The sequence below is a fragment of the Monocercomonoides exilis genome (genome assembly GCF_001643675.1).
Source record: "Monocercomonoides exilis strain PA203 chromosome Unknown scaffold39-1025343, whole genome shotgun sequence".
Lineage (NCBI taxonomy): Eukaryota > Preaxostyla > Oxymonadida > Polymastigidae > Monocercomonoides > Monocercomonoides exilis.
In genome coordinates, this window is record NW_027150584.1 from 350,718 (window position 1) to 377,561 (window position 26,844).

The 26,844-nt window shown below is 44.0% G+C and overlaps 4 protein-coding genes across 4 annotated transcripts; 3 read left to right on the forward strand and 1 right to left on the reverse strand.

The window, feature by feature from the left end:
• Nucleotides 1–343: 343 nt before the first annotated feature.
• MONOS_2068 (putative Protein kinase domain) lies at nucleotides 344–11,153 on the forward strand (the record flags this gene model as incomplete). Its single annotated transcript, XM_067871963.1, has 7 exons — nucleotides 344–522; nucleotides 573–745; nucleotides 799–890; nucleotides 978–5,620; nucleotides 5,850–5,909; nucleotides 6,038–10,332; nucleotides 10,572–11,153. The coding sequence occupies 7 exons, from the start codon at nucleotides 344–346 to the stop codon at nucleotides 10,892–10,894; spliced, it is 9,765 nt and encodes a 3,254-aa protein (XP_067722960.1). The 3' UTR covers nucleotides 10,895–11,153.
• Nucleotides 11,150–22,624, forward strand: MONOS_2070 (uncharacterized protein). The gene is made up of 4 exons (XM_067871965.1): nucleotides 11,150–11,370; nucleotides 11,495–11,657; nucleotides 11,733–11,922; nucleotides 12,037–22,624. Exons 1-4 carry the CDS (start codon nucleotides 11,209–11,211, stop codon nucleotides 22,454–22,456), a joined length of 10,935 nt encoding a protein of 3,644 aa, XP_067722961.1. The 5' UTR covers nucleotides 11,150–11,208; the 3' UTR covers nucleotides 22,457–22,624.
• Nucleotides 22,625–23,530: 906 nt separating this feature from the next.
• On the reverse strand, nucleotides 23,531–24,136 carry MONOS_2071 (uncharacterized protein; the record flags this gene model as incomplete). Its single annotated transcript, XM_067871966.1, has 2 exons — nucleotides 23,531–23,754; nucleotides 24,061–24,136. The coding sequence occupies 2 exons, from the start codon at nucleotides 24,134–24,136 to the stop codon at nucleotides 23,531–23,533; spliced, it is 300 nt and encodes a 99-aa protein (XP_067722962.1).
• A 786-nt stretch (nucleotides 24,137–24,922) lies between these two features.
• On the forward strand, nucleotides 24,923–26,665 carry MONOS_2072 (uncharacterized protein; the record flags this gene model as incomplete). Its single annotated transcript, XM_067871967.1, has 3 exons — nucleotides 24,923–24,956; nucleotides 25,023–25,516; nucleotides 25,578–26,665. 3 exons carry the CDS (start codon nucleotides 24,923–24,925, stop codon nucleotides 26,352–26,354), a joined length of 1,305 nt encoding a protein of 434 aa, XP_067722963.1. The 3' UTR covers nucleotides 26,355–26,665.
• Between the last annotated feature and the right edge of the window lie 179 nt (nucleotides 26,666–26,844).

Below are 26,844 nucleotides of genomic sequence, written 5' to 3' on the forward strand. Positions count from 1 at the left end.
TCCACCAAAAAAGTACTAATATAAAAAGAGAAATGACTTTGAAATTTGAGAGAGAGCAAAATATATTTTGCAAACTTTAATATTTAATGGATGCTTAAAGAACTGCATAAGTGTTCATTTATTGGAAGATGTTTGATTTGGTTTAATTTTATTAATTTTTTGATGTGAAAGTGAAAGTTGTTGTTTTTAAACCAATTGCAGCATTAGACGAATGCTGAGTATTTATTAGTGAAAGGTTCAGTATTGTTTGTTAATTCCAGTTCTCAAATTATCAACCATTATTTTACATATTAAGATCGTACTTATTAGAGATCCTTTCAATTGAACTGGATTGCTATCATTAATGCAAACTTCTTCGTCTCTGATGAATTACCCTTTGTCTTTTGATGAAGAAGACCCGACTGATTACAAGCCTGGGGGATACCATCCCGTTCATATTGGTGATGTTCTCAACCAGCGGTACATCGTGAAAAAGAAACTTGGATGGGGTCATTTCTCAACTGTTTGGTTCTGCAAAGATACGTATGCAAAATGGTTTTGAAAAAATTTAAAAATATATCCATATTCTTCAGGAGGACAAACAAACATGTTGCTGTGAAAATTGTTAGAAGCCACGTGAGCTATACAAACGCAGCCAAAGAAGAAATAGCTCTTCTGGAAGATATTTCTAGTAACGATCCAGATGATAAGTTTTGCGTTTGTCATTTGCTTGATCATTTTAAGTTGACTGGCCCAAATGGAACACGTATGAATTTTTATTGATTTGAACATTTCAAGTCCGCAATTCATTTTTTACAGATGTCTGCATGGTATTTGAATCTTTAGGGGTGAATTTATTAATGCTTATTCGATTATATCATCCTTATGGACTTCCCCTGCCTATTGTCAAGGTTTGCTTCTCTCATGATATTTTTCTTCGAATGATGTACTTTTTTTTAATTTTTAATTTATTTTTCTAAAAAATACGAATGCTGAAGTTTATAACATTTCAACTTCTTCTTGCGTTATCATATTTACACCATCATTTGCACATCATCCACACCGACATCAAACCGGAGAACATTCTTCTTTGCTTTCCTATCGTATTTTCGGGAGATAGAAGAAATGGAGAGAAAGGAGGAGAATGGTTTGGGATAGAAATAGATCCGGACGAAGAAGAGAAAAGAAGGAAGGCTGAATATCAAGAAGAACAGCGTCGAATTGAGGCTAACCGTCTGAAGTGCATCGAAGACGAGAAGCGAAAGAAAGAAGAGGAAAGAGCAGAGTGGCTGTATCGCGAGCAGCAGCGGATGGAGGAGCAGCGACTGGGCCAAATACGCGAGTTCGAACAGCTGCAGAAAGAAAGGCAGTTCTACGAGCATCAACAACAACAACAGCAACAGCAACAGCCGTTTTTGGCACATTTAGCTCATCCACCATATTTGTATCCTCCACCACACAACACTCTGATGTGTGGGCAGCCTCAGCAGTTCCAGCTGCAACAGCAACTTCTGCAACAGCAACAGCAGCAGCAGATGCAGATGCAACATCAACAGCAACAACAAATGAATATGCCATATCCCTTTCAAATGCAGTCATCTCTTCAAATGAACAAACAGCAGCAACAACAACAGATTCTGAAGCAAAGAGGGGAACGAGCAGCTGAATACTATGGAGGCTACCAATCTGCCTCTGAGGCGCTGCTTCCGACTCCTCCTGCCCAGTTTGCAACAAACCACCAGCCAGCACGCTCACTTGCCTGGTTTGTTCATCCACAACCACAACCACAGTTGCAACCACAAAACACATCTGGTTATCCTTCTTCTTCTTCTTCTTCTTCTTCTGTTACTTCTTCTTCCTCTTCAATTTCTTCTCCTTCTTCTCCATCTTCATCTTCTTTGTCTTCCTCCTATTTGCCTTCATCCCAATATCCACCTTCCCCACAGACACAGAATACACCCAATATGCACCCCAATCTTCCTCCTCCTCCAAGCTCCTTCATGTCATACCACCACCACCACAACACCAACACCAACATGCCTCCTCCACAACAACTACAGATGCAGATGCAGTTACAAATGCAAATGCAGATGCAGATGCAACATCAGCCTCAGCCTCAGACACAGACTCAGACTCAGACACAGACACAGATTCAGCTTCAGAATCAGATTCAATCTCATTCACAATCACAACCACAAAATCTATCTCTTTCTCAGTTTCAGCCTCAATCTCAACCACAACCACAACCACAACCTCATCTGCAGTATCTTCCAATGCAGATGGGCATTTCTAAGAACACCAATGAAGTTGATCGATACAGATTCACTCAATATGATGGATATTATACACAAGCACCTCCTCCTTCAAACATGCTTCCTTCTTCTTCTTCCTCTTCTTCTTCCTCGTCTTCCTCCTCCTCTACAACGTCTTCCAATCAAATGAATGCTGTGAACACAACAGGAACAGGAACAGGAACAGGAATTGGAATAGGAGCAGGAGCGTTCTCCTCTGCCTGCTCAGCGGTTTCCTCTCCTCATGCCATCACTCCAATCTCTTCTCCTTCGCCTTCGTCTGCTGCTGCCTCGCCAAATACACTTATGTTGCATTCTGTTCAATCAAAGACACCCTCATCATCATCATCATCATCATCATCTTCTTCTTCTTCTTCTTCCTCCTCTTCTTCTTCTCTTTCCTCTTCCCAATCATCACAAGCCACATCCCCCTCTGTGTCTTCTGTAACAGGATATCCCTTCACTCCCAATGCTTCTTCTCTTCTGCCTCCTTCTCCTCTCATGCAAGAGCTGTCACACGCACAACATACACAACACACGTCTAATCAGAACACACCCAATCAGAATGCAAATGAAGCACAGTTCAAATTCCCTGCACTTCAGCAGTCAACAAACTTGGATAATTCTTCTTCTTCTTCTTCTTCTTCTTCTTCTTCTTCACCATCTTCACCTTCATCTTCAATATCATCATCTTCTTCATCGCAACAACAGCAAACCCTCAAATCTTCCTCGTTCTCTCTCCAGCACCACACCATCCCCACTCCATCTAAGCCATTGATACAAGACCCTCAGCCTTATTCTCCGTTCCGCCCTGCTCATCCATCACAGAACTCACAATCTTCTTCTTCTTCTTCTTCTTCTTCTTCATCTTCATCTTCTTCTCTGTCTGCTGACGATAAAGCTGATGCTGCTTCTTCTGATAATGATGATGCAATTAAACAAACCTTATTAACTGCACAAGGATCATCATCATCATCATCATCTTCTTCTTCATTATCTTCTTCGTATGCTTCAATATCCTCTTCTTCATCAACACCTGTGCCTTCTTCATCATCTCCATCATCATCTTCATCATCATCTTCATCATCATCTTCATCTTTTTCTCCTTCTTCTTCTTCTTCAGCTTCCTCTCTTCCTCTTCTTCATCTTCCTCATTCCATTCTAACTTTTCATCATCATCCTAATAACAATAACAATAATAACAATAACAGCAATCCTTTGCCTCAATTTCTTCTCCCTCAAGTTATCCACACACAACAACCTTCTTCTTCTTCTTCTCTTTCTTCTTCTTCTTCCTCTTCCTCTTCCTCTTCTTCTTCTTCACAGCCCAACCATCCACTCAGCGGAAGATACCCTCCCTTTCAGAATCCTCAGCTAAAGACAACTATGATGCAGCCTTCATCCACACTCAACGAACAACAAGAATTTAATGACAATACAAATTCTTCTTCTTCCTCTTCTTCTCTTCCTTCCTCTTCTTCTCTTTCTTCCTCTTCTTCTCTTTCCTCTTCTTCTTCTCTTCCTTCTTCTTCTTCTTCTTCATCCTCGTCTTCTTCTTTTCCTGCTCCTTTCGTAGCTGGCACTTCATTGCTGAAAGTTTCTGCTTCTGTCAAAGAAGATGCACAACTTCCTGCGCAATTGTCATTATCTGTGCCTTTATCTTTTCCTCTGCTTATGCCTTTTATCCCTTCTTCTTCTTCTTCTTCTTCCTCCTCCTCCTCCCCTTCTTCTCTTTCTTCTTCTTCTTCCTCCTCTTCTTCTAATTCTTCTTCATCTACTCTTCATCCTCTTTCCTTTTCTGTACCTCAACTCACTTCTTTCCCTCTTCAGCCTTCTGCCTCTAACAATTTTGCTCTTCCCGAGCCTTTATCATTAACATCATCATCTTCTTCTTCTTCATCTCCTTCTTCTTTGTCTTCATCGTCTTCTTCTCTTTCTTCTTCTACATCTTCATCTTCTTCATTATCTTCTTCCTCCTCCTCTTCCTCCTCCTCTTCTTCCTCTTTCCCTCCTTCTTCATCATTAGCAATGCCATACTTCCAATACCTCCCTTCTGTTTCAGACATTCATCCACCTCCTCCTCAACTCACTCCTGCGAATCCTCTTCCTTCTTTTGCTCATCCTTCTTCTTCTTCCTCTTCCTCTTCCTCCTCTTCCTCTTCTTCTCTTTCAAATTCTTCTTCGTCTTCTTCTTCTCTTTCCTCTTCCTCTTCCATTGCATCATCATCATCAGCCCATTTCCCTACCCATCCTCCTCCTTTCCTATCATCCATTCCTTCATTTACTGTTCCAACTTCTTCCTCTTCTTCTTCCTCTTCCTCCTCTTTAACATCTTCTTCTTCTTCTTCTGCTAATTCAACCAACAAAACACATTCTTTCCTCCCATCCATCTTCACTAACATCTCCCACATTACAACAACTAAACCTCCTCCTTTGCCACAATCAACCTCCTCCTCCTCCTCCTCTTCTTCCTCCTCCTCCTCTTCTTCCTCCTCCTCCTCTTCTTCCTCCTCCTCCTCTTCTTCCTCCTCCTCCTCTTCTTCTCGTTCCAAGCAATCTCAACAGCCCATGCTGCCCACAGCCCGCTTCTTCCACAAATATCGAGTGAAACTTTCCGACTTCGGAAACGCCATACGTGATCCTAACTATCCACACCCTCCCTTTGGAGGTTATTCTTCTTCATCTTCATTAACATCATCATCACCTTCTTCTTTATCTTCGAATTATGCATATCCCCTTTCTTCTTCTTCTTCCTCTTCCTCTTCTTCTGGTTCTAATTTATCTTCTTCTTCTTCTTCTTCTTCACAAGCAGCCTCCGCAGCAGCAGCCTCAGCCTCAGCCCGTCTGAAGAAAGCGTCTTCTATTCTGACCACTCCACTGCCTCCTCTCTCTGATTATGTGCCTGTCTCATCCATGTTTCCTTTCCCCATCACCACAAGGCCTTCGCTCTATGACACTGCTGCTTCGCATAGCTTGTCTGAACTGGAAGCTCCCTTTGCGAAGATGAAGGAGATGATGACGAAGATGATGATGGGGAATGGGGGAGGAAGAGAAGGAGGAGGAAGAGAAGGAAGAGAAGAAGCAAGTAAAAACCAGAAATATGGAACAGGAAATTATAATCAATCATCTTTATCATCTTCCTCTTCTTCCTCTTCTTCCTCTTCCACATACCCTCTTACCCCTTCCTTCTCAGGTGTCTATGGCGGAGGAAGCGGCTGGAGTGAAAGCGCAAGCCAGCTGCAGACATATCAGCTGTACCCTCCTCATCCCCCTCCAATCAGCATCTCCCTCACCACTCCTTCTACGGCTCCTCGTTCGCCTCCTCACAGATTGTCGACTAGGCAGTACAGGTGTGATTGAAAAATTTAGAGAGAAAAAGAAAAAGAAAAAGAAGAAGAGAAGGAGAAGGAAGAATGCTGTTTTGATGGATTTTTTTTTTTTTTTAACTTTTTTCTTTCTTTCTTTTTTTTTTTTTAATTAAAAAATTGAATTTTTGATTAACAACATAATTTTTTTGTCTATCTAATTATTTCATCTTCTTGTTTTATTTCTATTTAATATTTGCTTGCATTTTATAAGGTCGCCTGAATGTGTCTTAGGCTGCCAGCCATCTGCCTCACTTGATCTCTTTTCTGTTGGGTATGCTACTTCTTTATACTTATCATTTTTTTCCTATTAATTACTTTACTTTTTTCTTTTCCCTTTCCCTTTCCCTTTCCCTTTCCCTTTCCCTTTCCCTTTCTCTTTCTCTCTCTCTTCCATTCCAGCTGTGTTGTATTTGAGATGGCTGTTGGTCGTGTCGCATTCGATCCACGTGGAGACAGCGAAGGAAGAGGCGATGGAGAAGATGAGGCAGGCTGGGAGAAAGAGCTGTGGGAGCAGCAGGTGAGCAAGACGAGGAGGAAAGTGAGGAAGAACGAGAAGCTGAAGGAGAAGAGAGAAAGAGAAATGATTGAGAATGAAAAAGCAATGGCAGATAGCATTTTATATTCGAATGGTGGAAGCAGTAACAGTAATAATAATAATAATAATAGCAATTTCAAAGAAATATCTGCTTTGCTTAGAGAAAAGGAAGCAGAACAAACAACAAAATCCAACCAAGGAATACTCAATCATCAGCAGATGATGAACTGTCCTTCTCCTCTTTCTGATGCTGAGCAGCACTTGCCTTTCTCATCTGCTCATTCAAATTCTTCTTCTGTTTCTTCGTCTTCTTTGTCTTCTTCTCGAATGGTTGGTGTTCAATGGTACAACAATGGAACCAACATAAATATAAACGCAAATATTAATGCAAACAACAATAACTTCATCGATCAACAGCAACTGTCTCAATGTCGTTCTCCTTCATCAAGCATACCATCTCTAATAACGTCCCTTGTTCCACCATCACCTTCACCATCTTCTTCCTCCTCTTCCTCTTCTTCCTCCTCTGCCTATTGTATTCGAGACCCCCGCCATCTCTCTGCCCTTTCTCCACTCCATTGCACCATCGCCCAGCTGTATGACTCGCTCGTCAGCGCCATCCGCACAAACTCCTCCTCCTCTGCTCCTCAGCAGCTGCTGAATGCAGCCAACCGCCTGATCACTTTCTCCTTCTCGCACATCGTGGCCAAAGCCGCTCTGTCTGTACTGCTTGCCGAAGAGGCTGAGACAAAGCGGGTGATTGGGTTGATGCTGGAGCATGCTCGGCAGATGATGCACGGGAAGCTGCTGTACGACAGAGACGATGATCATCTGTCTCTCTTTGCAGCGTCGCTGCCCCGCCCACAGCCGGCACACCTGCTGAAGCTGCGGCAGCTGGCGTTCTGGGGCAGAGAGCTGCTTGATGAGCACGGGAGAGGGAAGAAAGGGCGGCGGAGGAGGAAGACGACGATGGAAGAGAGGCTGAAGGTGCTGGTGTGGAAGCGCGTGGAGGAGAAGAAGAGGATGCAGGAGAGGTTGGAGGCGAAGCTTGGGAGGAAGGGGAAAGGGCAGAAGAGGAAAGAGGAGCCAGTCAATGAGCTGCTGGATGAATTTGAGGATGTGACAGACTCGTCAGATGAGTCGGAGGAGACAGAAAATGAGGCGATTTGTGCGAGTGCAGAGAGAGAAAAAGAGAAAAAGAAGTACGAAGGAGCATTTATGTTTCATGAAGGAGAAAAACATTCCTGTCAAAGTTTGGATCCAGCGAAGGAGAAGCAAAGGCGGAGGATTCAGAAGAAAGAGCACCGGGTGTTTCAAAGAGAGGTGTCTGGAAGAGAAATTGCAGAACTTGCTTCATTTTTGGACTGCTGCTTGGCGTGGACGCATCTCAACCGATGGACAGCGAGGGAGCTGTTGGGCCATCCGTGGCTGAGGATAAGGGAAGAAGAGATCGATGAATGGAGGAAAGCAGAGAAGGAGAGGACGGAGGGGTTGGAGAGGGAGCTGAGGAGGAGGTGCAGGCTGAGGAGGAAGATGGAGAGGAGAGTGAAGAGGATGCAGCTGCAGAGGATGAAGAGGGAGAGGGAGAGGGAGAAAGTTGAGGAAGATAAGAGATTGTTTGAGGAGATGATGATGAAAGAAGAGGAGAAGGAGAAGGAGAAGGAGAAAGAGAAACAAAAGGAGGAAGAACAAAAAGAACGAAAAGAAGAAAAAGAAGACGAAGTCAATTCCGAAAACAACCCAGAAATAATCAAACAACCATCTTTTACTCAAAACAAAGAAGAATACAACAAAAGACTTTTCGAGTTTCTTTTGTCTCGACATTCACAACTGACGCTGTCAGAGCTGAATGAAGCAAGCCAAGCAGCATATGCAGCAATGGAAGCAGCAGAAGAGAAGCAGCTAATGGCAAGCATTGCAGAGCTGAGGGAGAAAGAAGAGGAGTGGAAGATGTCAAACAGACTGATGAGATCTTTTACTTCGACGATTCTACCGATGGAGCCGGTGCATCTTGTGGATGAGGAGCAGGATGAGGAAGAGGCAGAGTATGTGAAGATGAAGAGGAGGATTCAAGAATTGAGGGTGAAGAGGATGAGGAAGAAGGAGGAGAAGGAGAAGGAAAAGGAAAAGCAGAAGAGGAAAGAGGAAGAAGAAGAAGAAGAAGAAGAAGAAGAAGAAGGAGCAAAAGAAGTGAAAGAATTAAGTACAAGAGGAAAAGAAAGGAAAGAAGAAGAAATAGAAGCAGACACAACTGAAGGTGATGCCATTGATGAAGCGATTCTATGGCTGGCAGAACAGAGTGAGGAAGACGGCAACGAAGAGCAAAGAGACCGAATAGAAGAAGAGCAAGAGAGGAGAGAAAGAGAGAAAAAGGTACAAGACAGAAAGATCTCCACACCCGAGTCTGTGCTGGCCTCTTATCTTTCTCTTCCTCCTGTGCCTTACACGCAGTTTGGGCTGGATGGCAGCAGCTCGAATCAAGGTATCTTCCAATCTAATGACAAACAGGGAACTTTCAATCAAGCTATTTCTTCTAATTCTTTTAATTCTTCTTATTCTTCTGCAGCTGATGCGTTCTCTGCTGGAACACGCTATTCATTTGCTCCATCATCATCATCATCATCTTCTTCTCCTCTTTCATCATCATCATCTTCTTCCTCTTCCTCTTCCACTTCTATTGATTCATCTCAAAACAGTGCAGATTCGATCACCCAGCAGTTTCTGAGCCAGTTCAACATGTCATCGCTTGATGGAAGAGAATGGGAAGAGCGTCCATTTGTAGGGGAAGCAGACTTGAGATACGATGGAATCAGTTTGAGGGAGAAGAGAAGAAGAGAAGAATGGGTGATGAACAGGCAGAGGAAGCTGAGGGTGGCGGGGAAAGTGGAGGAGATGAAGGAGGAGAGGAGGAAGGAGAGGAGAATGAAGGCGTTGGAATTGAAGGAGAAGGAGAAGATGGAGGAGAAGGAGAAGGAGAAGGAGAAAGAGAAGAAGGAAGAGGAGGAGTTGAAGAGAAGCAAAAAGCAGAAAGACAAGGAGAAAGAGAAAGAGAAAGGGAAAGAGAAGACGAAAAAGACGAAGAAGATAAAGAAGATAAAGAAAATCGTCAAGCGAAAGACTCAGCCAAGCAAAGAGAAGATGGAGTTGCGGGCGTATCGGAAGCAGATGATAGAGGCGATGAAGAAAGAAGACGAGCAGCTGATTGAGCAGGCAGTGAATGCAAACATCCAGCAAGTGCTGGCAGAAGGTGTGTTTGAAGCACAGCTGTCTCTGAGTCCTGGTGAATCGAATGAGCAGAGGCAGGCGATGATGAGGCAGATGATTGCGCAGTACAGAGTGAATCTGCAGAGGATGTATGGGACGTGTTTGGAGCAGCAGAGGCAGATGCAGCAGGAGGAGAGGAGGAGGATGGGGGATCCGGTGTGGGTGGATGATGTGGAAGAAGAAGAAGAGGAGGAAATAGAAGAAGTGGAGGAGGAGGAGGAGGAAGAAGAAGAACAGGAAGATGAAGATGTAGAAGAAGAAAGAGAAGAAGACGATGAAGACAAAGAAGGAGATGAAGAAGAGACGAGAAGGATGATGAAGAATCTGTCTATAACAAAACAAGGTAATTTAGATGAGCATAAATCTGACATTTCAATAACTTCTCAGATATCTGACTCTGATTCACAGACAATGCAACCTTCAGCATTGATACAACCAACAACAATATCTTCTTCTTCTTCTTCTTCCTCTTCTTCCACAACCTCCTCTTCTTTATCATCATCATCTTCTTCTTCTTTGCCTTCTTCCTCTTCCTCAGTCAGCAGCCTGGATGAGCTGAATGTATCAGCCATTACTCAAAAGCAGCATATGAGAGACAAGAGAAGGAAATCAAACACAGAAAAGAGGCAAAAACTGCTGCAAAATGCTTCACTTCAACAGAAGAAGGAAAAAGATAAAGAAAATGAAGAAGAAGAAGAAGAAGAAGAAGAAGAAGAAGAAGAAGAAGAGGAGGAGGAGGAAGAAGGAAAGGAAAGAGAAAATGAGGAAGAAAAAAATGATGATGATGATGAAGAGGAAGAAAGTGAAAGCGGAAGTGAAAGTGAAAATGAGGAAACTGAGGCAAAATCAACAAAAAGTGATGAACACTTATCTGATATTGCTGAATTAGAAAATGGTTTGCCTTTTTTTTTTTTTTAAAATATCTTGGTTAATTACTGATTTTATTCATTGTTTAATATTTTCTTGATTTTCTTGATTTTCTTTGTCTTCTTTGCTTTCCTTATTTTTAATTTTTTCATTTTCATTTTCATTTTCATTTTCATTTTCATTTTTTTTTTGTTTTCATTTTATTTATTTCTTTATTTTTTCTCCTCAAAATTTCTCATCTTTTTTTCTTCCCTCTTACCATTGCAGATAAAACCAATCCAAAGGAGTATGCACAATCTTTATCTCTTTCTTCAGAAGGCATAATCAAACATCCTCTGAAAGAAAGCAAAGAAGCAGAAGTAGGAAATTCTAAACAGAATATTCAGAACAATCAGATAAATCAATCAAACCAATCAAATCAGAATGAAGTCGATCAAGTTGAACAGGCTGCTCGTTTGACTGAGCTTCTGGAAGAGCAACTCCAACAGATGGAGATCATGCGTGATCTAATTGCACAACGCTCAAAAGCAAAAGATGAGGAAAAAGACAAAACGCTTGATCGTTCTGATTTAGATAAAAATTACAAATAATATTTTAATTTAATTTAATTTAATTTTTTTTAATAATTATTAAATGAATTTATTTATTTTTACGGACTTCTGAAAGTTGTTATCTTGTTTCATTTGCTTTTTTATCATTGACATCTCACCCTGTAGTTATTTAATTTCTATTTATGCATTTAATTTCTTTCTTATGATGTGGTTGCAGCATAAGTGAAATCTGTTGTAATATTTTGTATGTGATTGTTTTTGTCATTTCATTTTCAAATAAACTTTTGTAATGGTTATACCCTTACTTCTTCTATCATTTCACATTCCTTGATCTCTGTCTTGAGTAAACGGTGATGAGCTCAAAGCAGGTTCAAGGCCAATGGTCTGTGAGTCGACAACTTCCACCAGTTCGCTGGAGGGACTTGACACCTCCACAAATCGACTTTTTTCTATCTTTGAATGTGGACATATTTAACGCTGGGACAGTCCTACATTCACGGAATTTTGAAATTAAAGTTCGTCATCATTACACAATATTATTTTATTCACAAAAATTTCAATTGATATTTTTTCTTTACTTGTTATGATGCGCATAACATTTTTAATAATTTTTCGATTTTATGATCAAATACGAATTAGTTCGTTTCAAATTATTTGGAATTCAAACTTAGAATATGTTATACACAGAACAAACTTTTGCAATTTATTCCAGCTGGAAAAACTACTCCTACATACATGATCTTCAATACTGGGCTCCAAATGGCAAAAACTTTCAGGGATATTTATATCCTCCTTGAATCTGGTATACATATTTTATTTTTTAGCCTTGATTTTTATTCATCGTTTTTAAATGTTCTTTTTTTGCTTCTGAATGAAGATGGCGTCTTATGGAATCTTGCAAATATTTTACCAGCTGAGACATTGAACAGCTCATTGCTGAATTATCCAGTAACAGAATTAAAAGAACCTCCAAAGCCGCCCTCTTATAAAGCGGATACATTTCTTCCCACACAACCAGATGATATTCATATTAATGCACCAACAAAATCACTTTTAGCATTCTTTAAGTATGACGTAATGAAATAATTTTGTTTATTGTTATTATTAACAATATTTTATCTTTTTTATACATCACAATATTTATTTCAAACAACTTCAAAAAAAAAAAAAAAATAACCAAGCAATTTCTTCCAACACCATGTGAAACGCCACCAGACCGGATCGGCATCTCTTCTGGCGAAGCAGTTTGCGCAACGCAATTCACAGGAAGTGCAGAGCCTGTTTCTGCAGGCAGCAGAAGTCAGCCAGCGGAGGGCAAAAGCGCAGCCACGAGAAATTATTCCGTATTTGGTGTTTATCGATTCTGTTTCCCGCACAAAGAAGAAGGAGACTGAGATGGCAGATAAGGCAAAAATTGATAGGGAGAAAGAGAAAGAGAGGGAAAAAGAAAAAGAAAAAGAAAAAGAGAGGGAGAAGGAGAAAGAAAAAGAGAAAGAAAAAGAGGAAAAGAAAGAAAATGAACCAGAGAAAAAGGAAGATGAGAAAGAGGAAGAAAAAGAAAAAGACAAGAAAGAAGAAGGAGAAGAGAAAGAGAAAGAAAAAGAAAAAGAGAATGAGGACAAAGAAGTCGAACCGACAATTGATGCAGATGCCGCAGCAGCAGCAGCAGAAGGCGACAAAGCAAATGAGCAGAGCGGAAGTGACACAAAAGGAACAACTCAGCCATCTGCCTCAGGAACTGAGCAATCTGCACCTTCTTCTTCTTCTTCTACTACAACTTCTTCATCTTCGGATTCATCATCGTCTTCTTCTGCTTCTTCTTCAACACCTTCTTCTGCACCTTCCACTTCCACTTCCTCTTCCACCTCTTCTTCAACCACTCCATCAGCATCCACTTCCACTCCAACTCCAACTCCAACTCCTTCATCATCATCATCATCATCATCATCATCTTCTTCTTCTTCCTCGTCTTCCTCTTCTTCTTCTGAAAAGAAACTCGAAGAATCCGACAAACAGCTCCACTTCTCGTTCCAGACTGGGTTTATCATCCCTGTCTGCCTGTTCTCTCAGTCTGTATCCTCACCCGACTTCGCCCTCGCCCTCACTCTGGTGAAGCGGACGCACCAAGTTTCAGAAGACTCCCTCACCCCGCAGCAGCTGGAGCAATACCAGTCGCAGATCCAGGCATCATCTAACTTGGGCAACGAAGGCGGCGAGAGAGGAGGCAAAACAGGGCGAACCATCTCCATCACGCGCCTGGAGTATGACGTGAGTGGGCTGCTAACGCTGGAGCAGTCCTTCTTCGGTGCGTCTCTTTTGTGCCGTGTGGATTCTCTCTGGCTGCACAACGCGTTCCACGAGAAGGTGCTGGGCGCTGGCAGACACTCGAGCAGCCATTCACAGCAGCATGCACTGACTGCTGGGTCGCAGTCGGGTGCTGCTTCTGCTGGGGGCAGCAGCGCAAGCGCGGGAGGAGGGATGAATGTGAATCCTCAGCCTGGGAGTGGAGGAGGAGGCGGAGGCGGAGGAGGAATGAGAGAGAGAGAACAAGAGAGAGAAATGCAGGCAGGATCCGTTTCTGGAATGTCACGGCATCTTGCGTCGATGTCTTCGAGTGCTGAGATGAAAGAGAGGGCAGAAAGGGCAGAAAGAGCAGGGCGCAGGGAGCACAGATCGCGAGGTGCTGATGGGGCGAGGGTTCATCAGTACCAGCTGGCTGGCAGCCCATCTCAGCGGACAAACCACTCACCTTCCCCATCCACAGCAGCAGGGGCGGCAGCAGCAGCATCCAGAGAGGAGTTGCACCGCCTCGCGAAGGAGAGATCCAACATGGCGATGCTGGAGCAGAATGGGAAGCAATTTGTGGCATACAACGCATCTGGCTCACACGCAGGAGACAAAGAGCGAGCAGTCGCTGTGGCCACACGAGGTGCAGCTGCCTCGTCTTCTGTGACTGGGCAGCTGAACTCGGCAGCGAATGAGAAGGATGCTGTGGAGGTTGTGGGAGACGGTGAAGGCAGCATCTCGTTTGGCAGGGCACGTGATGTGCTCCGCAGCTCGATCGACAGCGGGAGCCAAGCACACACCCATTCGCACTCACATTCACACTCTCATTCACACAGCAGGCACAGACACCACACATCCACTCACTCGATCTCGCCTGTGGAGTCAGCGTCGAATGTACAGGCGTCTCCAGTCAACAGCAACAGCAACAGCATGAACATCGTCAGTGGAGGAGCGAAAGCAGAGAAAGAAGGAATATCTCCTTCACACTCTGCTCATTCTGCTCATTCTTCTCACGGGCATGGACACAGCCACAGTCACAGCCACCACACGCAGCAGCAGGTGGGTGATGAGACAGTTGGGAGCGAGCTGTCAGGGAATGGGCAGCTCACAGCGAGTGCAGAGAGAGAGAAAGACGGAGAGGTGAATGGAGAAGCAGAGATGGAGAGCGGAAGAGAGGGTGGGAGAGAGAAGACGAGGTATGAGAAGGACAGTGCAGTTGCGAAAATCGGCGAGAAGTCGGGTTTTCGTAACTCCCCCTTTGCAACGGAAGACATGAAAGGAGAGATCCTTGTGTCTGAGGCAAGAGCGCACGGAAAGCAGACGTTGCAGAGTGCAAAGGGGGAGGATACTGACGGAGCAGAGGCCAACAGAATGGCCTTTGATCTGGCTCTGCAACGCAAAAGTATGAAAGGAAGTGAAGATGAGCACAGTTATGGCTATCAATATGGACATGGATATGGATATGGAAATGGCGATGGAGAAAGAGAAGGAGTTAGCGCAGAAGATGGATTGAATGGAGATAGTCGCAGAAGAAAGTATGGAGAGGTAGAAAACAGTGCCAAACTGTCTGCTGCATCTAAAAGTGCAGCTGAGAGTGAGATGGGCTTCATTGGAGGAGATGACTCACTTGTTGAGCCAGAGCCTCTGATGAGTCAGACAAGCACAGAGAATCCAATGGAGACATCAAGTTCTTCTTCTTCTGCATCATCTGCATTGATTGAAGAAAAAAGCAAGACATCTTTACAATCATCTCCATTGACACAAAGAACAGCAGGTGAAGGAGAACGAGAAGGGCTGTCGCCTTCTGCTTCGCCTGCAAGTTCGCATCAATCAACAGGAAATACTCTTCAATCGCCAAACACTGCATCCTCAAAGCTGTCTTCAGCTCTACCTTCTCCTTCTTCTGGCACATCTGGTTCATCATCATCATCATCATCATCATCATCATCATCTTCTTCTTCTTCTTCTTCTTCTTCATCTTCATCCACCACATCATCTACACCAACAGCTGCAACAACAACAACGACATCTGCAATTAAAACACGCCCACGTGTGCAGCTGACAGAGGAAGAGTGGAAGAAGCGGCAGGAAGACATAGCCAATCTGAAGTCAGGGAAGAAGATCAGAGCACAAAGCAAAAGCGACCAGCAGACGAAGAAGTTCCGCAACTTGCAGGCAACAGGGGTGATTCCTTCGTCTCCTATTTCTTCAATTGGACTCGGAAACAGCCCATTCAGCTTTGACAAAGGGTTTCTGCAGAGGAAAATGGATCCAGAGAAGGCAAAATCAGCGATGGGCAAAGAAGAAAGCGGGGCAGAACACAGCAGCCGGCTGAGCAGTGCACATGGAAGCAGCTTAATAGAAGCATCATCATCAGCAGCAGTATCATCATCATCAGCACTGACAAAGGAAGGAGGCAAAGAATACTCAGAGCATTCACACTTGCATTCACACGGACATTCATCACACTCTCCAATGAATGGGGTGAAAGACATGGGGAAAGAAGAATTAAAAGGAAGCATCCACAAAAGCTCTTCGCATCGGCTGACGAGTGCGGAAGCAATGAACAATGGAGAAGAAGAACAGCAGGCAGGCAGGCAGGCAAAAGCGAATGGGGCAGATGCTGCTTCTTCTTCTGCTGGTGGTGTTGCAGCGTCTGATGAGAGGCGTTCTGTGTCAGCAGATGACAAGCGCAACAGAGGGCTTAGCCAGCAGGAGGAGGAGAGGAGGGAGAGGAGAGAGAGAAGGGAACGGAGGGAAAGAGAGAAAGAGAAAGAGAGAGAAAGAGAAAGAGAAAGAGAGAAAGAGAAAGATAGAGATGAGACAGACAGAGACAAATCCAAAGATGAAGGCGAATCTGAAAGCCAGAGGAGAGAGAGAGAGCATAAAAGAAGGAAAGAGAAAGAGCATCGTGAAGAAACAGTGGGCACGTCGAAGGAGAAGAAAGGAGAGGAGGAAGAAGGAGTCACCAAGCGCCATCATCGCCACCACACAGACGACAAATACGATGCACACGACGAGGCGCGGAAGAAGAGGAAAGAAGAGCGAAAGAGGCAGCATTCATCGCATCAGTCGCATCAGTCGAGTGTGGCTGGAGGAGAAGGAGAGGAGCAAGGGGGAGAGGAAGCGGAGCGGCCGATGGAGGAGCTGACAGAGAAGGAGAAGGAGAAGCTGAGGAAAGAAAGAAGACACAAAGAAAGGCTGCCGGAGAGGGAGAAGAAAAGAAAGCTGCTGGCAAAGAAGGCGGAGGCTGGCGAAGAAGCAGGCGAAGGAGGAGAGAATGCAGTGAGTGTTCTGGATGAGACAGCAAAGGATGTCCTTGCTGGTACCGTTGGACCATCCTCATCCTCATCCTCTTCTTCTTCATCGTCTTCTTCTTCTTCTTCTTCTTCCTCTGCTGCTGCATTGGCATCTTCCTCAACAGGAGAGAAAGGAGCAGCAGGAGCAGCCGGAGGAGCAGTTGTTTCAGCGTCTGCTGCTTCGAAGCGCTCGCATTTCCATCACTCGAAGACACACAGACACAGAGAAGAGGAAGGAGCAGGGGAGGAAAAAGTGAGGGGAACGAAGCACCGAAAGAAGGACAGGGAAGAAGGAGAGAAAGAAGGCGAGCGGAAGACAAGGGACAAAGAGAAAGGGAAGGCGAGGGAGGAAAGGGAGAAGCCGCAGATAACCGACGAGCTGATCAGCAAGATGAACGAGCAGGCGAAAGTGATGCTACCGTTTGGGTGGTGGCTTTTCTTGAACATGCAGTACACGGTGGGGCTGCGGGAGAAGCAGTGCCTGCCAGAGGAGCTGTGGGAGGACGACGAAGACCAGGACGACGAGATCGCACGCATCTTCGCTGCTGCCGATGCAGTTGCGCAGTCAACAGAAGTCGCATCGGCAAATGCCATGTCCTCGTTCTTCAATCCAGAGACGTTTGCGCAGAACAACCCGTACTCCACCTCGCGTGCAGAGGACTTCCAGAGCCACTTCCACAACAGAACACTCGGAAAATACGCTCAGGAATACACCACAGCAGCTGCATCGGCGGCGGCTGCAGCAGTCGCAGCAGCCGCAGCAGCCGCCGCAGCTTCGGCTTCTTCTCAGGTTTCTGCCTCTGCTTCTTCAGCTTCTGCAATGGCTGGTGCATCTGTGGCAGGAGTGGCTGGTGCATCTGCCATCAATGCAGCAGGCCAGGCTTCGATCTCCTCTGCCTCTGCGCTTTCATCCACAATTGCATCGTCTTCTGCGCTGTCTGCCACAAGTGCTGTGCCAAATGTCAATGCACCATCGCCAATGGGACAAGGACTGATGGGAGCGCCTGGAATGATGCCTGGGCAGAATATGGGGCCGAATGCGCTGATGGCGCCAGGGGCAGGCGGATCGCAAGCACAGTCACTGATTCCTATGCCGAATATGCCTCAGCAGATGGCTGGTGGGCAGGCAAATGGAGTGGTGCCTGGTGTGGCACAGCAGCAGCAGATGCATCAACAGCAGATGGCTCTGCAACAACAACAGCAGCAACAGCAACAACATCAGCAATCACAGCAGATGCAGATGCAACAAGGGCAGCCTGCAGGTGCGGGTGTGGCAGGCAATGGGTTGATCAGCCAGCCGCCAAATGTGATGCCTATGAGCAACGCAGCGAATCTGCCGTCTGTTGGAATGGGAACTGGAATGAACACTGGAATGAATGGGGGCATGGGCGGAGGCATGGGTGCTGGAGGCATGCCGCCGCATATCCCGCCAGGAATGCCTACGTATTCACAGCATCTGACGGGGGCAATGCAGCACACAGAGATGAGGATGAACAGCGTGTATCCTGTCTCCCAGGGGAACTACTCGTACGGAATGGGGCCGGGATCTATGAATCCACAACAAGCACAGACACAATCTTCTCTTCAGCAGCAGCAGCAGCAGCAACAACAACAGTCTCAAGGGCAGCCCTCTCTTCCAGGCAGCACCCAGCTCAATCCTCAGATGGGCGGTGCTTCTCTGCCTCAGCCCCAGCTGCAGCCAAATATCCCCATGCCTCGCACACAAGCCCCGCAGTCAGCACAGCAACAGAATCAGCTGCAGATGCCTGGGCAGCCTCAGGGGCAAGTCGGTGCAGGGCAGCAATCTTCTCTTCCTCAACTGCAACAACAACAACAGCAGCAGCAGCAGAAGACAGCTCAACAGTCTCCACAGTCACAACAGCAGAATCTGCTGAATCAACAACAGACAGGAATGCAGCCACATCTGAATGGAGCAGGCGGGGCAGTGGAGAAGAAGAAAGTGCCTTCGCCAAATCCATCTTCCACACCTTCTCTCAAGTCTGCTTCCACATCGCTCTCAGCCAATGCAGCTACATTTGTTCCTGCGAGGCAATCTTCAACGTCAAGTGTCTCTTCAAATGGGATACTTAACAATCAAGCAGCAATTGCAGCAGCATCTCCATCTCCACCTCAACAACAACAACAACAACAGGCTCAATCACAGCAGCAGCAACAGCAACAGCAACAGCAACAGCAACAGCCGTCTCAGCCTCAGCAACAGATGCTGCAAGTGCAGAACCAGATGTCTCCAATGCAGAGCGATGCACTTCAACCAGCACCTTCACTCCAACAGCAGCAACAGCAGCAGCAACCACAACCACAGCCACAACAAACGATGCTAATGTCTTCTGCACAATCACCTTCTCAGACTCAACCTCAAAATCAACCTCAGCCTCAATCACAGTCTCAATCACAATCTCTTCTTCAACCACAACTGCAGGCACCTCAACAACAACAACAACAGCCTCAACAACAGAACATGCACAACCCCCCTCCACTTCAGCAGCCTACGATGCATCCAATGCTGCCTCAGCAAATGAATGCAACTGGAAACATGGGACTTTTACCAACTGCAACTGCATCATCTCTTCTGCCCCAGCAGCAGATGAACAACACAACCATGTCACCGAATGCTCCATTGCCTGCTTCAGCGCCAGCAACATCGCCTCCAAGCGCAGCAAACACCACAAATACCGCAAGCCAACCTGCATCTATTCCTTCGAATTCTCCTTCGCAGCCGCAGATGCCAATGAACAAGCAAGGGCAGACGCACATGGCTCCTCAGCTGGCATCAACGCCTCCTCCGCATTCATCTGCTGCCTCCCCTTCGTTTGTTCCTCCATCTCCTGCTCCTTCCTCTGTCACATCAATGCAAAATCTCCAGACGCAACAACAACAACAGCAGCAGCCTCCGCAGCCGCAACAGCAGCAACAACAACAACCTTCTCCTCAAACCACCTCTCAAACACCTGGCCGTCCTGTCAGCACGAATTCCTTCCCTCCCGTCAATGCACAGCAGACAGCGACTTCACCTGGCATCAACTCACTTCAGTCGCTTGCAGCATCACAACAATACTTGCTAGCCCAGCAGCAGTTACCGCAGCAGTTACAGCAGCTGATGCCTCAGATGGGGATAAATACACAAGGCTCTGCTCTTCTTTCCTTTGTACCTGGAACGCCTGCACAACAACAACAGCAGCAGCAGAACCTTCAGCAGCAACACCCACAACAGCTGCAGCAGCAGGCAGCCTCGTCGCCAGTGGCAGCAGGATCACAGTTTGCGTATTCGCCTTCACAGCCACCGCCCACTCAGCATCCTTCTCTGCCTCATCAGCAACAGCAGCAGCAACAAAGTCAACAACAGAATCAACAACAGAATCAACAACAACAACAAAACATTCAAAAACAACAGCAAGTGCAACAGAACCAACAGAATCAGCAAGCTTCTCAGCAGACTCAACAACAACAGCAGCAGCAACATGGATTGATAGCATTACCAGCTGCACAAAACATTGCACCACCACATCCAGGTGACCAACAAAACGTTGCTCTTCCTACGCAACAACAGCAGCAACAACAACAACTTCAGCAATCCCAACAGACACCCCAGACACAGTCTGCACTTCCTTTGCCTCCTGCTCAAGCAACTCTGACGCAGATGTCAGTACAGCCATCGTCCATCCTTCCGCAGCCGGGAACAACACTCAACCCTCAGCAAAATGTCACTTTCACTCTCCCGCCTGACCAAAATCTCATGAATCTGCTTGCGAGCACTGGATTTATCATTCCGAATAATGCAATGCTCACCCAGTGGGCAGGCCAGCCTGCGATTGCACAATACGCCAATCCAGGTTTGAATGGACAGGTGGTGTATCAGCTCGGTACATCTCTGTCAAATTTAAACTTCATGCAGCATCCGTTTCATGTGCAGCAGTTGTTTCAGCCTGTTCAACAACAACAGCCACAACAACAGCCACAACAACAACAGCAGCAGCAGCAGCAACAACAACAACAACAACAACAACAACTCTTGCAAACACCAACACAACACAGAGAAGAAGGAAGTGGAGAGCATCCAGCAGAACAACAACAACAACAGCAACAACAACAGCAACAACAGGACAATCAAGATGAGCAGAGACAGAATGGATCTAAAGCAGGTTCTGCTGAAAGTACACAAAGACACGCAGATGGCACGCCCATAGATCGAGAAAAGGAGTCTGAGTGGTCACAGCAGTCAGAGCGAGATTCAGAAGCAAGTGAGCACACGAAGGAGCTTCAGCCTGCAAATTCGCAGTATCTTCTTCCACAGCCGACGGTGCCTGGCCAAGCAAGCACAGCAATGTCGCCAGCTGAAGCATCGCCACAGGCACAACATCAGGCTCTGTCTGTTCCACCGATGCCGCAGCTTTCTCAGCAGCAGCAACTGCAACTGCAACAGCAAATGATGCAGGCGCAGGCAGCTCATTTGATATATCAGCCATCATTCCCGATGTTTCAGTTGTTTCCACAAGCGCTGGCAGCAGGACAGAAAGGAGGTGCAATACCAGAAGCGATGTATGCTCAGCTGCAGCATCAGATACAGTCTCAGCCAGCACAGTCAAATAGCTATCCCATGATGTCACTACTCCAAGGAGCCCCTTATTTACCCCCACCTCCACAACGTCAGGCACAGCTGGCACTTCCTGGAGGAGATAGTTCTGCCTCAGGTGCCGCGCAGAATGCAGCTGGTGGTGCAATCGCCGGCAGCGGACAAGCAGCTGGCAGCAATGTGCAGGCGCAGCCTCCTACACAGCTTACGGTGCTGCCTCATGCAGGCTTTCCTTTTTCCTTTGGGGCATATGGGGCTAATGCCTATTTCACAACCCCACAGCCGATGGGGCAGATAAGTTACCAGCAATCTCTTGGGCAGGCCCAGCAGCAGCAGCAACAACAGACACAACAACAGCAGCAAATTCAAGCACTGAACCAAGCTCAATCTCAGCCCCAGCAACAGAATCAGCAGCAACCCCAGCTACAGGCACAAACACAGATACAGTCGCAACCGCAACTTCATGCACAACCTCTGCCTCAGCTTCAGTCTCAGCCACAGCCTCCTTCTCAGCTATTGCCTCAACCGCAGCAGATGCAACAACCGCAGAATCAACAGCTGTATCATACGCCAACTGCTCAGATGCAGGCACCCATGAATCTTCTTGGGGTGCCTCAAAGCAACACACAGCAGCCAAGCTCCAATTTGCCTGTTGAAGGCAGCGGAGGGACAGGCGGCATTGGGCTGCCTTTGGATCAGCAGCAGCAACAGCAGCAGCAACAGATGCAGCTGCCAGCTGGAATTCATCAGATGGGCACACTTGCAGCATCACAGTTTGCTGGTGCTCCATCGCCAGCGCAGCAGCAAAAGGAAAGCATTCTCGGAATGGGGCCGCAGGCTCCCGTTTCTTCGGATCCTCTTTTTCCGCAGCCGCAATCAACTGAAAGACGAGGAAGCTTGCAGGTTCTGGATCACTTAGGATCTGTTGCATCGGCTTCTGCGTCTTCTCCGCAAGCGATTGGTTTGGGTCCAACAGGAGGCATTTCAGCAAGCACTCCTTCGCTTGCCCAAACACCAGCACTCGCATCTGTTCCACAGCCAGAGCATTCACTGCCGCAGATGCCATATCAAGGGCAGCAGATGAATAAAATGCACAGCCAATCGCATATGGAGACATACACATCAATTTCACAACATTCGAATCAGGCACCGAGCCTGACGGCATCACCATCACCAACACCACCACCTCGCCCTCCTTCTTCTTCTTCCATATCATCCTCTAACACATACTATCAACGCCACACTGGAGTCAACCAGACAGGCAGAGAACGACCTGAGAGAAGCGGAGGAGGAGGGAGAGGCCATCCAGCAGGAGACGATGGAAGGATATACAGCGGAAAGATGAATAGAGGAAGGCAAAGCACTGGAAACACATCGACTTCTGGAGGGGGAAGAGGGCAGCATAGGAAGCATCCTAATCAGTGAGTTTTTCTTGACTTCGCTTCTTTCAAATAAAAATTCGGTTTTCAATTTGATCAAAGAATTTTGCAATCCTTTTTTTAATTGTTTTTTATTATTATTTCTCACTTCAATCTTAATTGTTTAAGGCAATACAAAAAAAAAAACTAATTAATAATGATCATTTTTCATATGAATTAATTAAATTTTCGAACAAAATTATGATTCTATATTCATATTTATCACTCATTATTCATGTTTGAAGATTTGTTATTCTTTCATTCTGAATTCCGCAAAACATAAAGAATTTATTTTTTTATAAAAATGTTAATAAAAAACATATTGAATATTCATTTTTTATGAGTAACTTTTAATAAGCTGTTTTTGAGTAAAATCACAGAAATTAAAATTGAGAAAATGAAGTTCAGTAACAACTTTCCATTTGAACCGTTCATATATTGAAAAAATGATAAAATTAACTTGTTTCTTATTGTCAGATTCAAATCACGAATTGCATTTCCAGAAGCTTTTGTTTCAATGTATATCTTTCTCTTATCTTTTTCATGTTATGCCAATGCTTTGCCCGGATAGACTTTGTTCCATCTTTTCTTGTATATCCAAAAAGGCGAGCTGAAGGGCTAACTAACTTTTCTGATCCGAATGTGGATACCATTTTTGTTAGTCGGTGCAGCTGTTAACACACTTGAAGACTTATCTGAAAAAGAAATTTGTTGTTAGGGCATTTCTAAATTCGTCACTTCTCTATGCACCTTTTGTATTCCTCACCCGCTTCATCCATCTTTATGTGAAATCGAAGCGAAGAAGGAAGAAGAAGATAATTGGTAAGCATCGTCATTGATATCTGTAATCAACCCTTTGGATGAATCGGCGGCTGCAGTATTGCGCATGTTGGTGGCAGCAATGGACGACATCAAGAGGCAGCTGCTGATTGTAGATGCTTGAGGCAGTTGATGTATGTGCAAATATGAAGAAGCCATTGCTGAGGAAGATACAAGCGCTGCAGTGTTATGCTGTAGCGAGGAGTGCGATGCTACATGGAGATGCCGTATGTATATTGATGCTGAGCTTTCAGCAAAATTTTCAGTTCCACCTGTGGTACCACTTCCGCCGCTTGTAGCTTCGGCTCGTACGAAGTTGGAGCGGTGAAGGTGGAGGGGAAGGGAAAGTAGTAGTAGTAGTAGTAGTAGTAGTAGTAGTAGTAGTAGTAGTAGTAGTAGTAGTAGTAGTAGTAGTAGAAGTAGAAGAAGAAGAGGAGGAGGAGGAGTAGGAAGAAGAAGAAGAAGAAGAAGAGGATGATGATGACTCTGTGTTTTCAACGTATTCATCATGTCATTTCAACATCATCAAAAGCAGGTTGTTATACAGAGACAGTTAGATTTCTGTCTGCTTGTTTCGCAAATCCTTCAAAGGCAAAGATGGAGTGTGATTGAAGCAATCCTCTCAAGTTTTGTTATTCTTTCAAAAGCATGGCCTGAAACAGAAGCTGCTGATCTTCATTTCATCTGTTTCAACAGCATAGCCACCAAAAACCATGCTTCGTTGAAAAAACACTCCACAACACATGGGCGCACCTTTATGACTGCAAAAACAGATGATGGTCAGCTCAATACTTGTGCCGAGCTCCAATCTCATCCCTTTGCATTCATTTCTTTGCCTCTTTTTGTTACTAATATCCGCTTTCCTCATGGCCAACCACTTTCCTTGCCCAAAAATACAAAAAACTACTCCTCTTCCTCATGTTCCAAAATCCAATATAATTTTGAGTGTTTCAGCTTTTTCATAGAATTCCATCCTCTTTTGTCTTCATTCAATGAAACATCAGTTGAATTTGTTTTCACCTCTTGTTCCAAATAAAAAGTATGAAAATCATGTGTCTTGCGCAACTTCATTTGTTTCCCAATGGCTATATAATAATCTGCTCCATTCCTATCGTCTTGCTCTTCAAAACTGAGATTGGCCATTTCAACAATGACTCAAATTTCTTGGGCTTTGGAAAGGATACAGACTGAAATATCTTCGCAATCAACAGAACAATAAAAATTATATACATGCTGTTATTTTCATCAAATTATAAATTGTTGAACTTCCTGGCTCAGCCAATTTCCAAAATTTATTCAGTAGAAATCTTTCTTTAGAAATGATTTTTTCTGCCTTCCATTCCAATAGAAGAAATAATATTCCTTATTTTGAAAACCAGTTTAACTCACCAATCTCCCATTTTGTCAATGGATATCAGTTCAAAGAAAATTGTTCGATCGTTAAATCCATAATAAATAAAGAAAAATAGAAAAAGCGTTGTTTCTCTCATTATCTTTTGAAAAAAGCATAAATGCTAAAAATGGCAGTATGCACATACATTTTTAAGAGCTGTTTTGAGGTTTTGTTTTTCATAAACTTCTTCTTTCTAAACATGTGCGAATTAAATATGAATGAATAAACTATTGTGTTTTCTGGCTGTAATTTGTTTCAAAAATGCAGGCATCGAACAAAGCAAAAAAGTTCAGAGGTTTTCAACGCAGTTTCATTTGAATTCTTGGTGATCGTAATTTTTTCTTTATTTTTTTCATTAAAGAATTGTTTGCTGAACTGGAACAGTGTGACGAGGAATATCAAAGACTGAAAATAGAAGATATGAGGGAAATAATTGATGGAATGGATGAGGATGAAATCAGATCCATTTTCACCGAAGAAATATTCAACAAAATATCCAAAATGATTAAAGAAAAGAAACTGTCAATGGAAAATGCAATTGTGTTACTGAAGCATGTTGGATATCACAGTGATATAAAAAATGTGTGGGTTTATAGCTTTGAAAGATCTTCGCTGAACAAAAGAATTGAGAAGCTGATGATTGATGAAAATGAGAAAAAAGATGAAAAGAATGGAAAACTCTTGATTAATCTTTGCGAATGTCATCTTTTGCTTGCAAACGGATTTTCTTCGGAATTACTTTCAATTTGCGCGTCTTGCCTTCTGAAAGTTGCTTTGAACAAAGAGGAAAACGAGGAGACTAAAAAAGAAGTGGAAATGGCTTTGCTGGCTTTGAAAAATCTCGGGATGTGGAAGGTTTGAATATTTCTATTTCCATTTTGATGTTATAGATTTTTCTTCATTTATTGTCAAACAGGAAATCAAAAAAGATTTGTTTTTGAATGATACGAAAGAAATCATCAAATACCATCAGGAGCATCGCAACTTGACGCAACTTGCTTATCAGTCAGCTTGGCAGTTTTTGATTGGAAGATTATTTGCAGACAAAAGTTTGGTAGATGCAATTGTGAATGAGATGCATTTTATCAGAGAAGCAAGAAGAGAGTTGGAAGATCTGTCAAAATATGTGGATTGGAAGAGGAAAGAAGAGGAAAAAGAAAGAGGAAAAGGAAAAGGAAGGAAAGAAGAAAACATTTTTATGAGATGGGTCGAAACGTTGACAACTTTCTTTTGTGGATGCACATCGTGGAATGAAGAATATTCAGGGCTTATCAGCAGCATTGTGAGTGCATTTCGAACAGCAAGGGATAATTGCGGAGAAATAAGCAGAAAATGCATTTTTTCATTGATGGAAGCAGCGAGTAACAGAGCAATAAACATTGATGACTTGTTGAAAGAGGGAGCACTTGATATTGTTTTGGAGGAGATTCAGCAACAAACATTGAATGACGAAATGGCTGGTGAATGCTTGAGATTTTTTATTGAGTTTTCAAGAAGACTGAAAAGAAAGACAAATGATGAAAATAGAGAGGACGAAAATGGAGAAGAGATTAGAAAGAAGGTATTTGAAAAGATTGAAGAAGAAGGATATGAAGATGCCGTTGTAAACTTTTATGAAACAATAGATTTTCTTAACAACGAATATTATTATGAATTATCGTTGGATATTTCTGATTATTTTGTGAATATTTGAGAAAATGAGATATTTCACATTTTGTTTCTCCGAATTTCAATATTTGCTTTTTGATTATTTCCTTTATCAGCAAATGGCTGTTTGCGGACTTTTTTATTTGAAAATTTTTATTGGATTGTCTGAAAAATTATTAGCAAATGGTGTGAATGTTTGAGAAAGTGAAATGATATTTATTCTGTAACTCAAAAATTTTGTTTATTTTTCATTCAGTATCATGTCACATTAACAAATGTAAAGTTAGTTTTATATCTTTTTCTTTTTCACTTCATTAAAATTCTTTAAAGTAAAATAATATGAAATATAACATTCAATTTCTTCTATTTTGCGTTTAAAAAAACTCAAAAAATCCCATCTGCTCAGAAGTTTCAAGAAAAAATAATAATCATTTCCTTCCATTTATTATTTCATTGCATCTTCTCTGCTTTTTTTGGAATTCCTGAGAATTTGTTGAAAAGATAAAGAGAAATGAAACGAGAAAAAACTGAAAGAG

Bases quoted from the DNA above. Each gene is read 5' to 3' on its own strand.
- MONOS_2070 (XM_067871965.1), top strand. From the start codon at position 11,209: ATGAGCTCAAAGCAGGTTCAAGGCCAATGGTCTGTGAGTCGACAACTT. The intron at 11,371-11,494 runs GTTCGTCATCAT...AATACGAATTAG, and splicing joins CACGGAATTTTGAAATTAAA to TTCGTTTCAAATTATTTGGA. The intron at 11,923-12,036 runs GTATGACGTAAT...AAAATAACCAAG, and splicing joins TCACTTTTAGCATTCTTTAA to CAATTTCTTCCAACACCATG.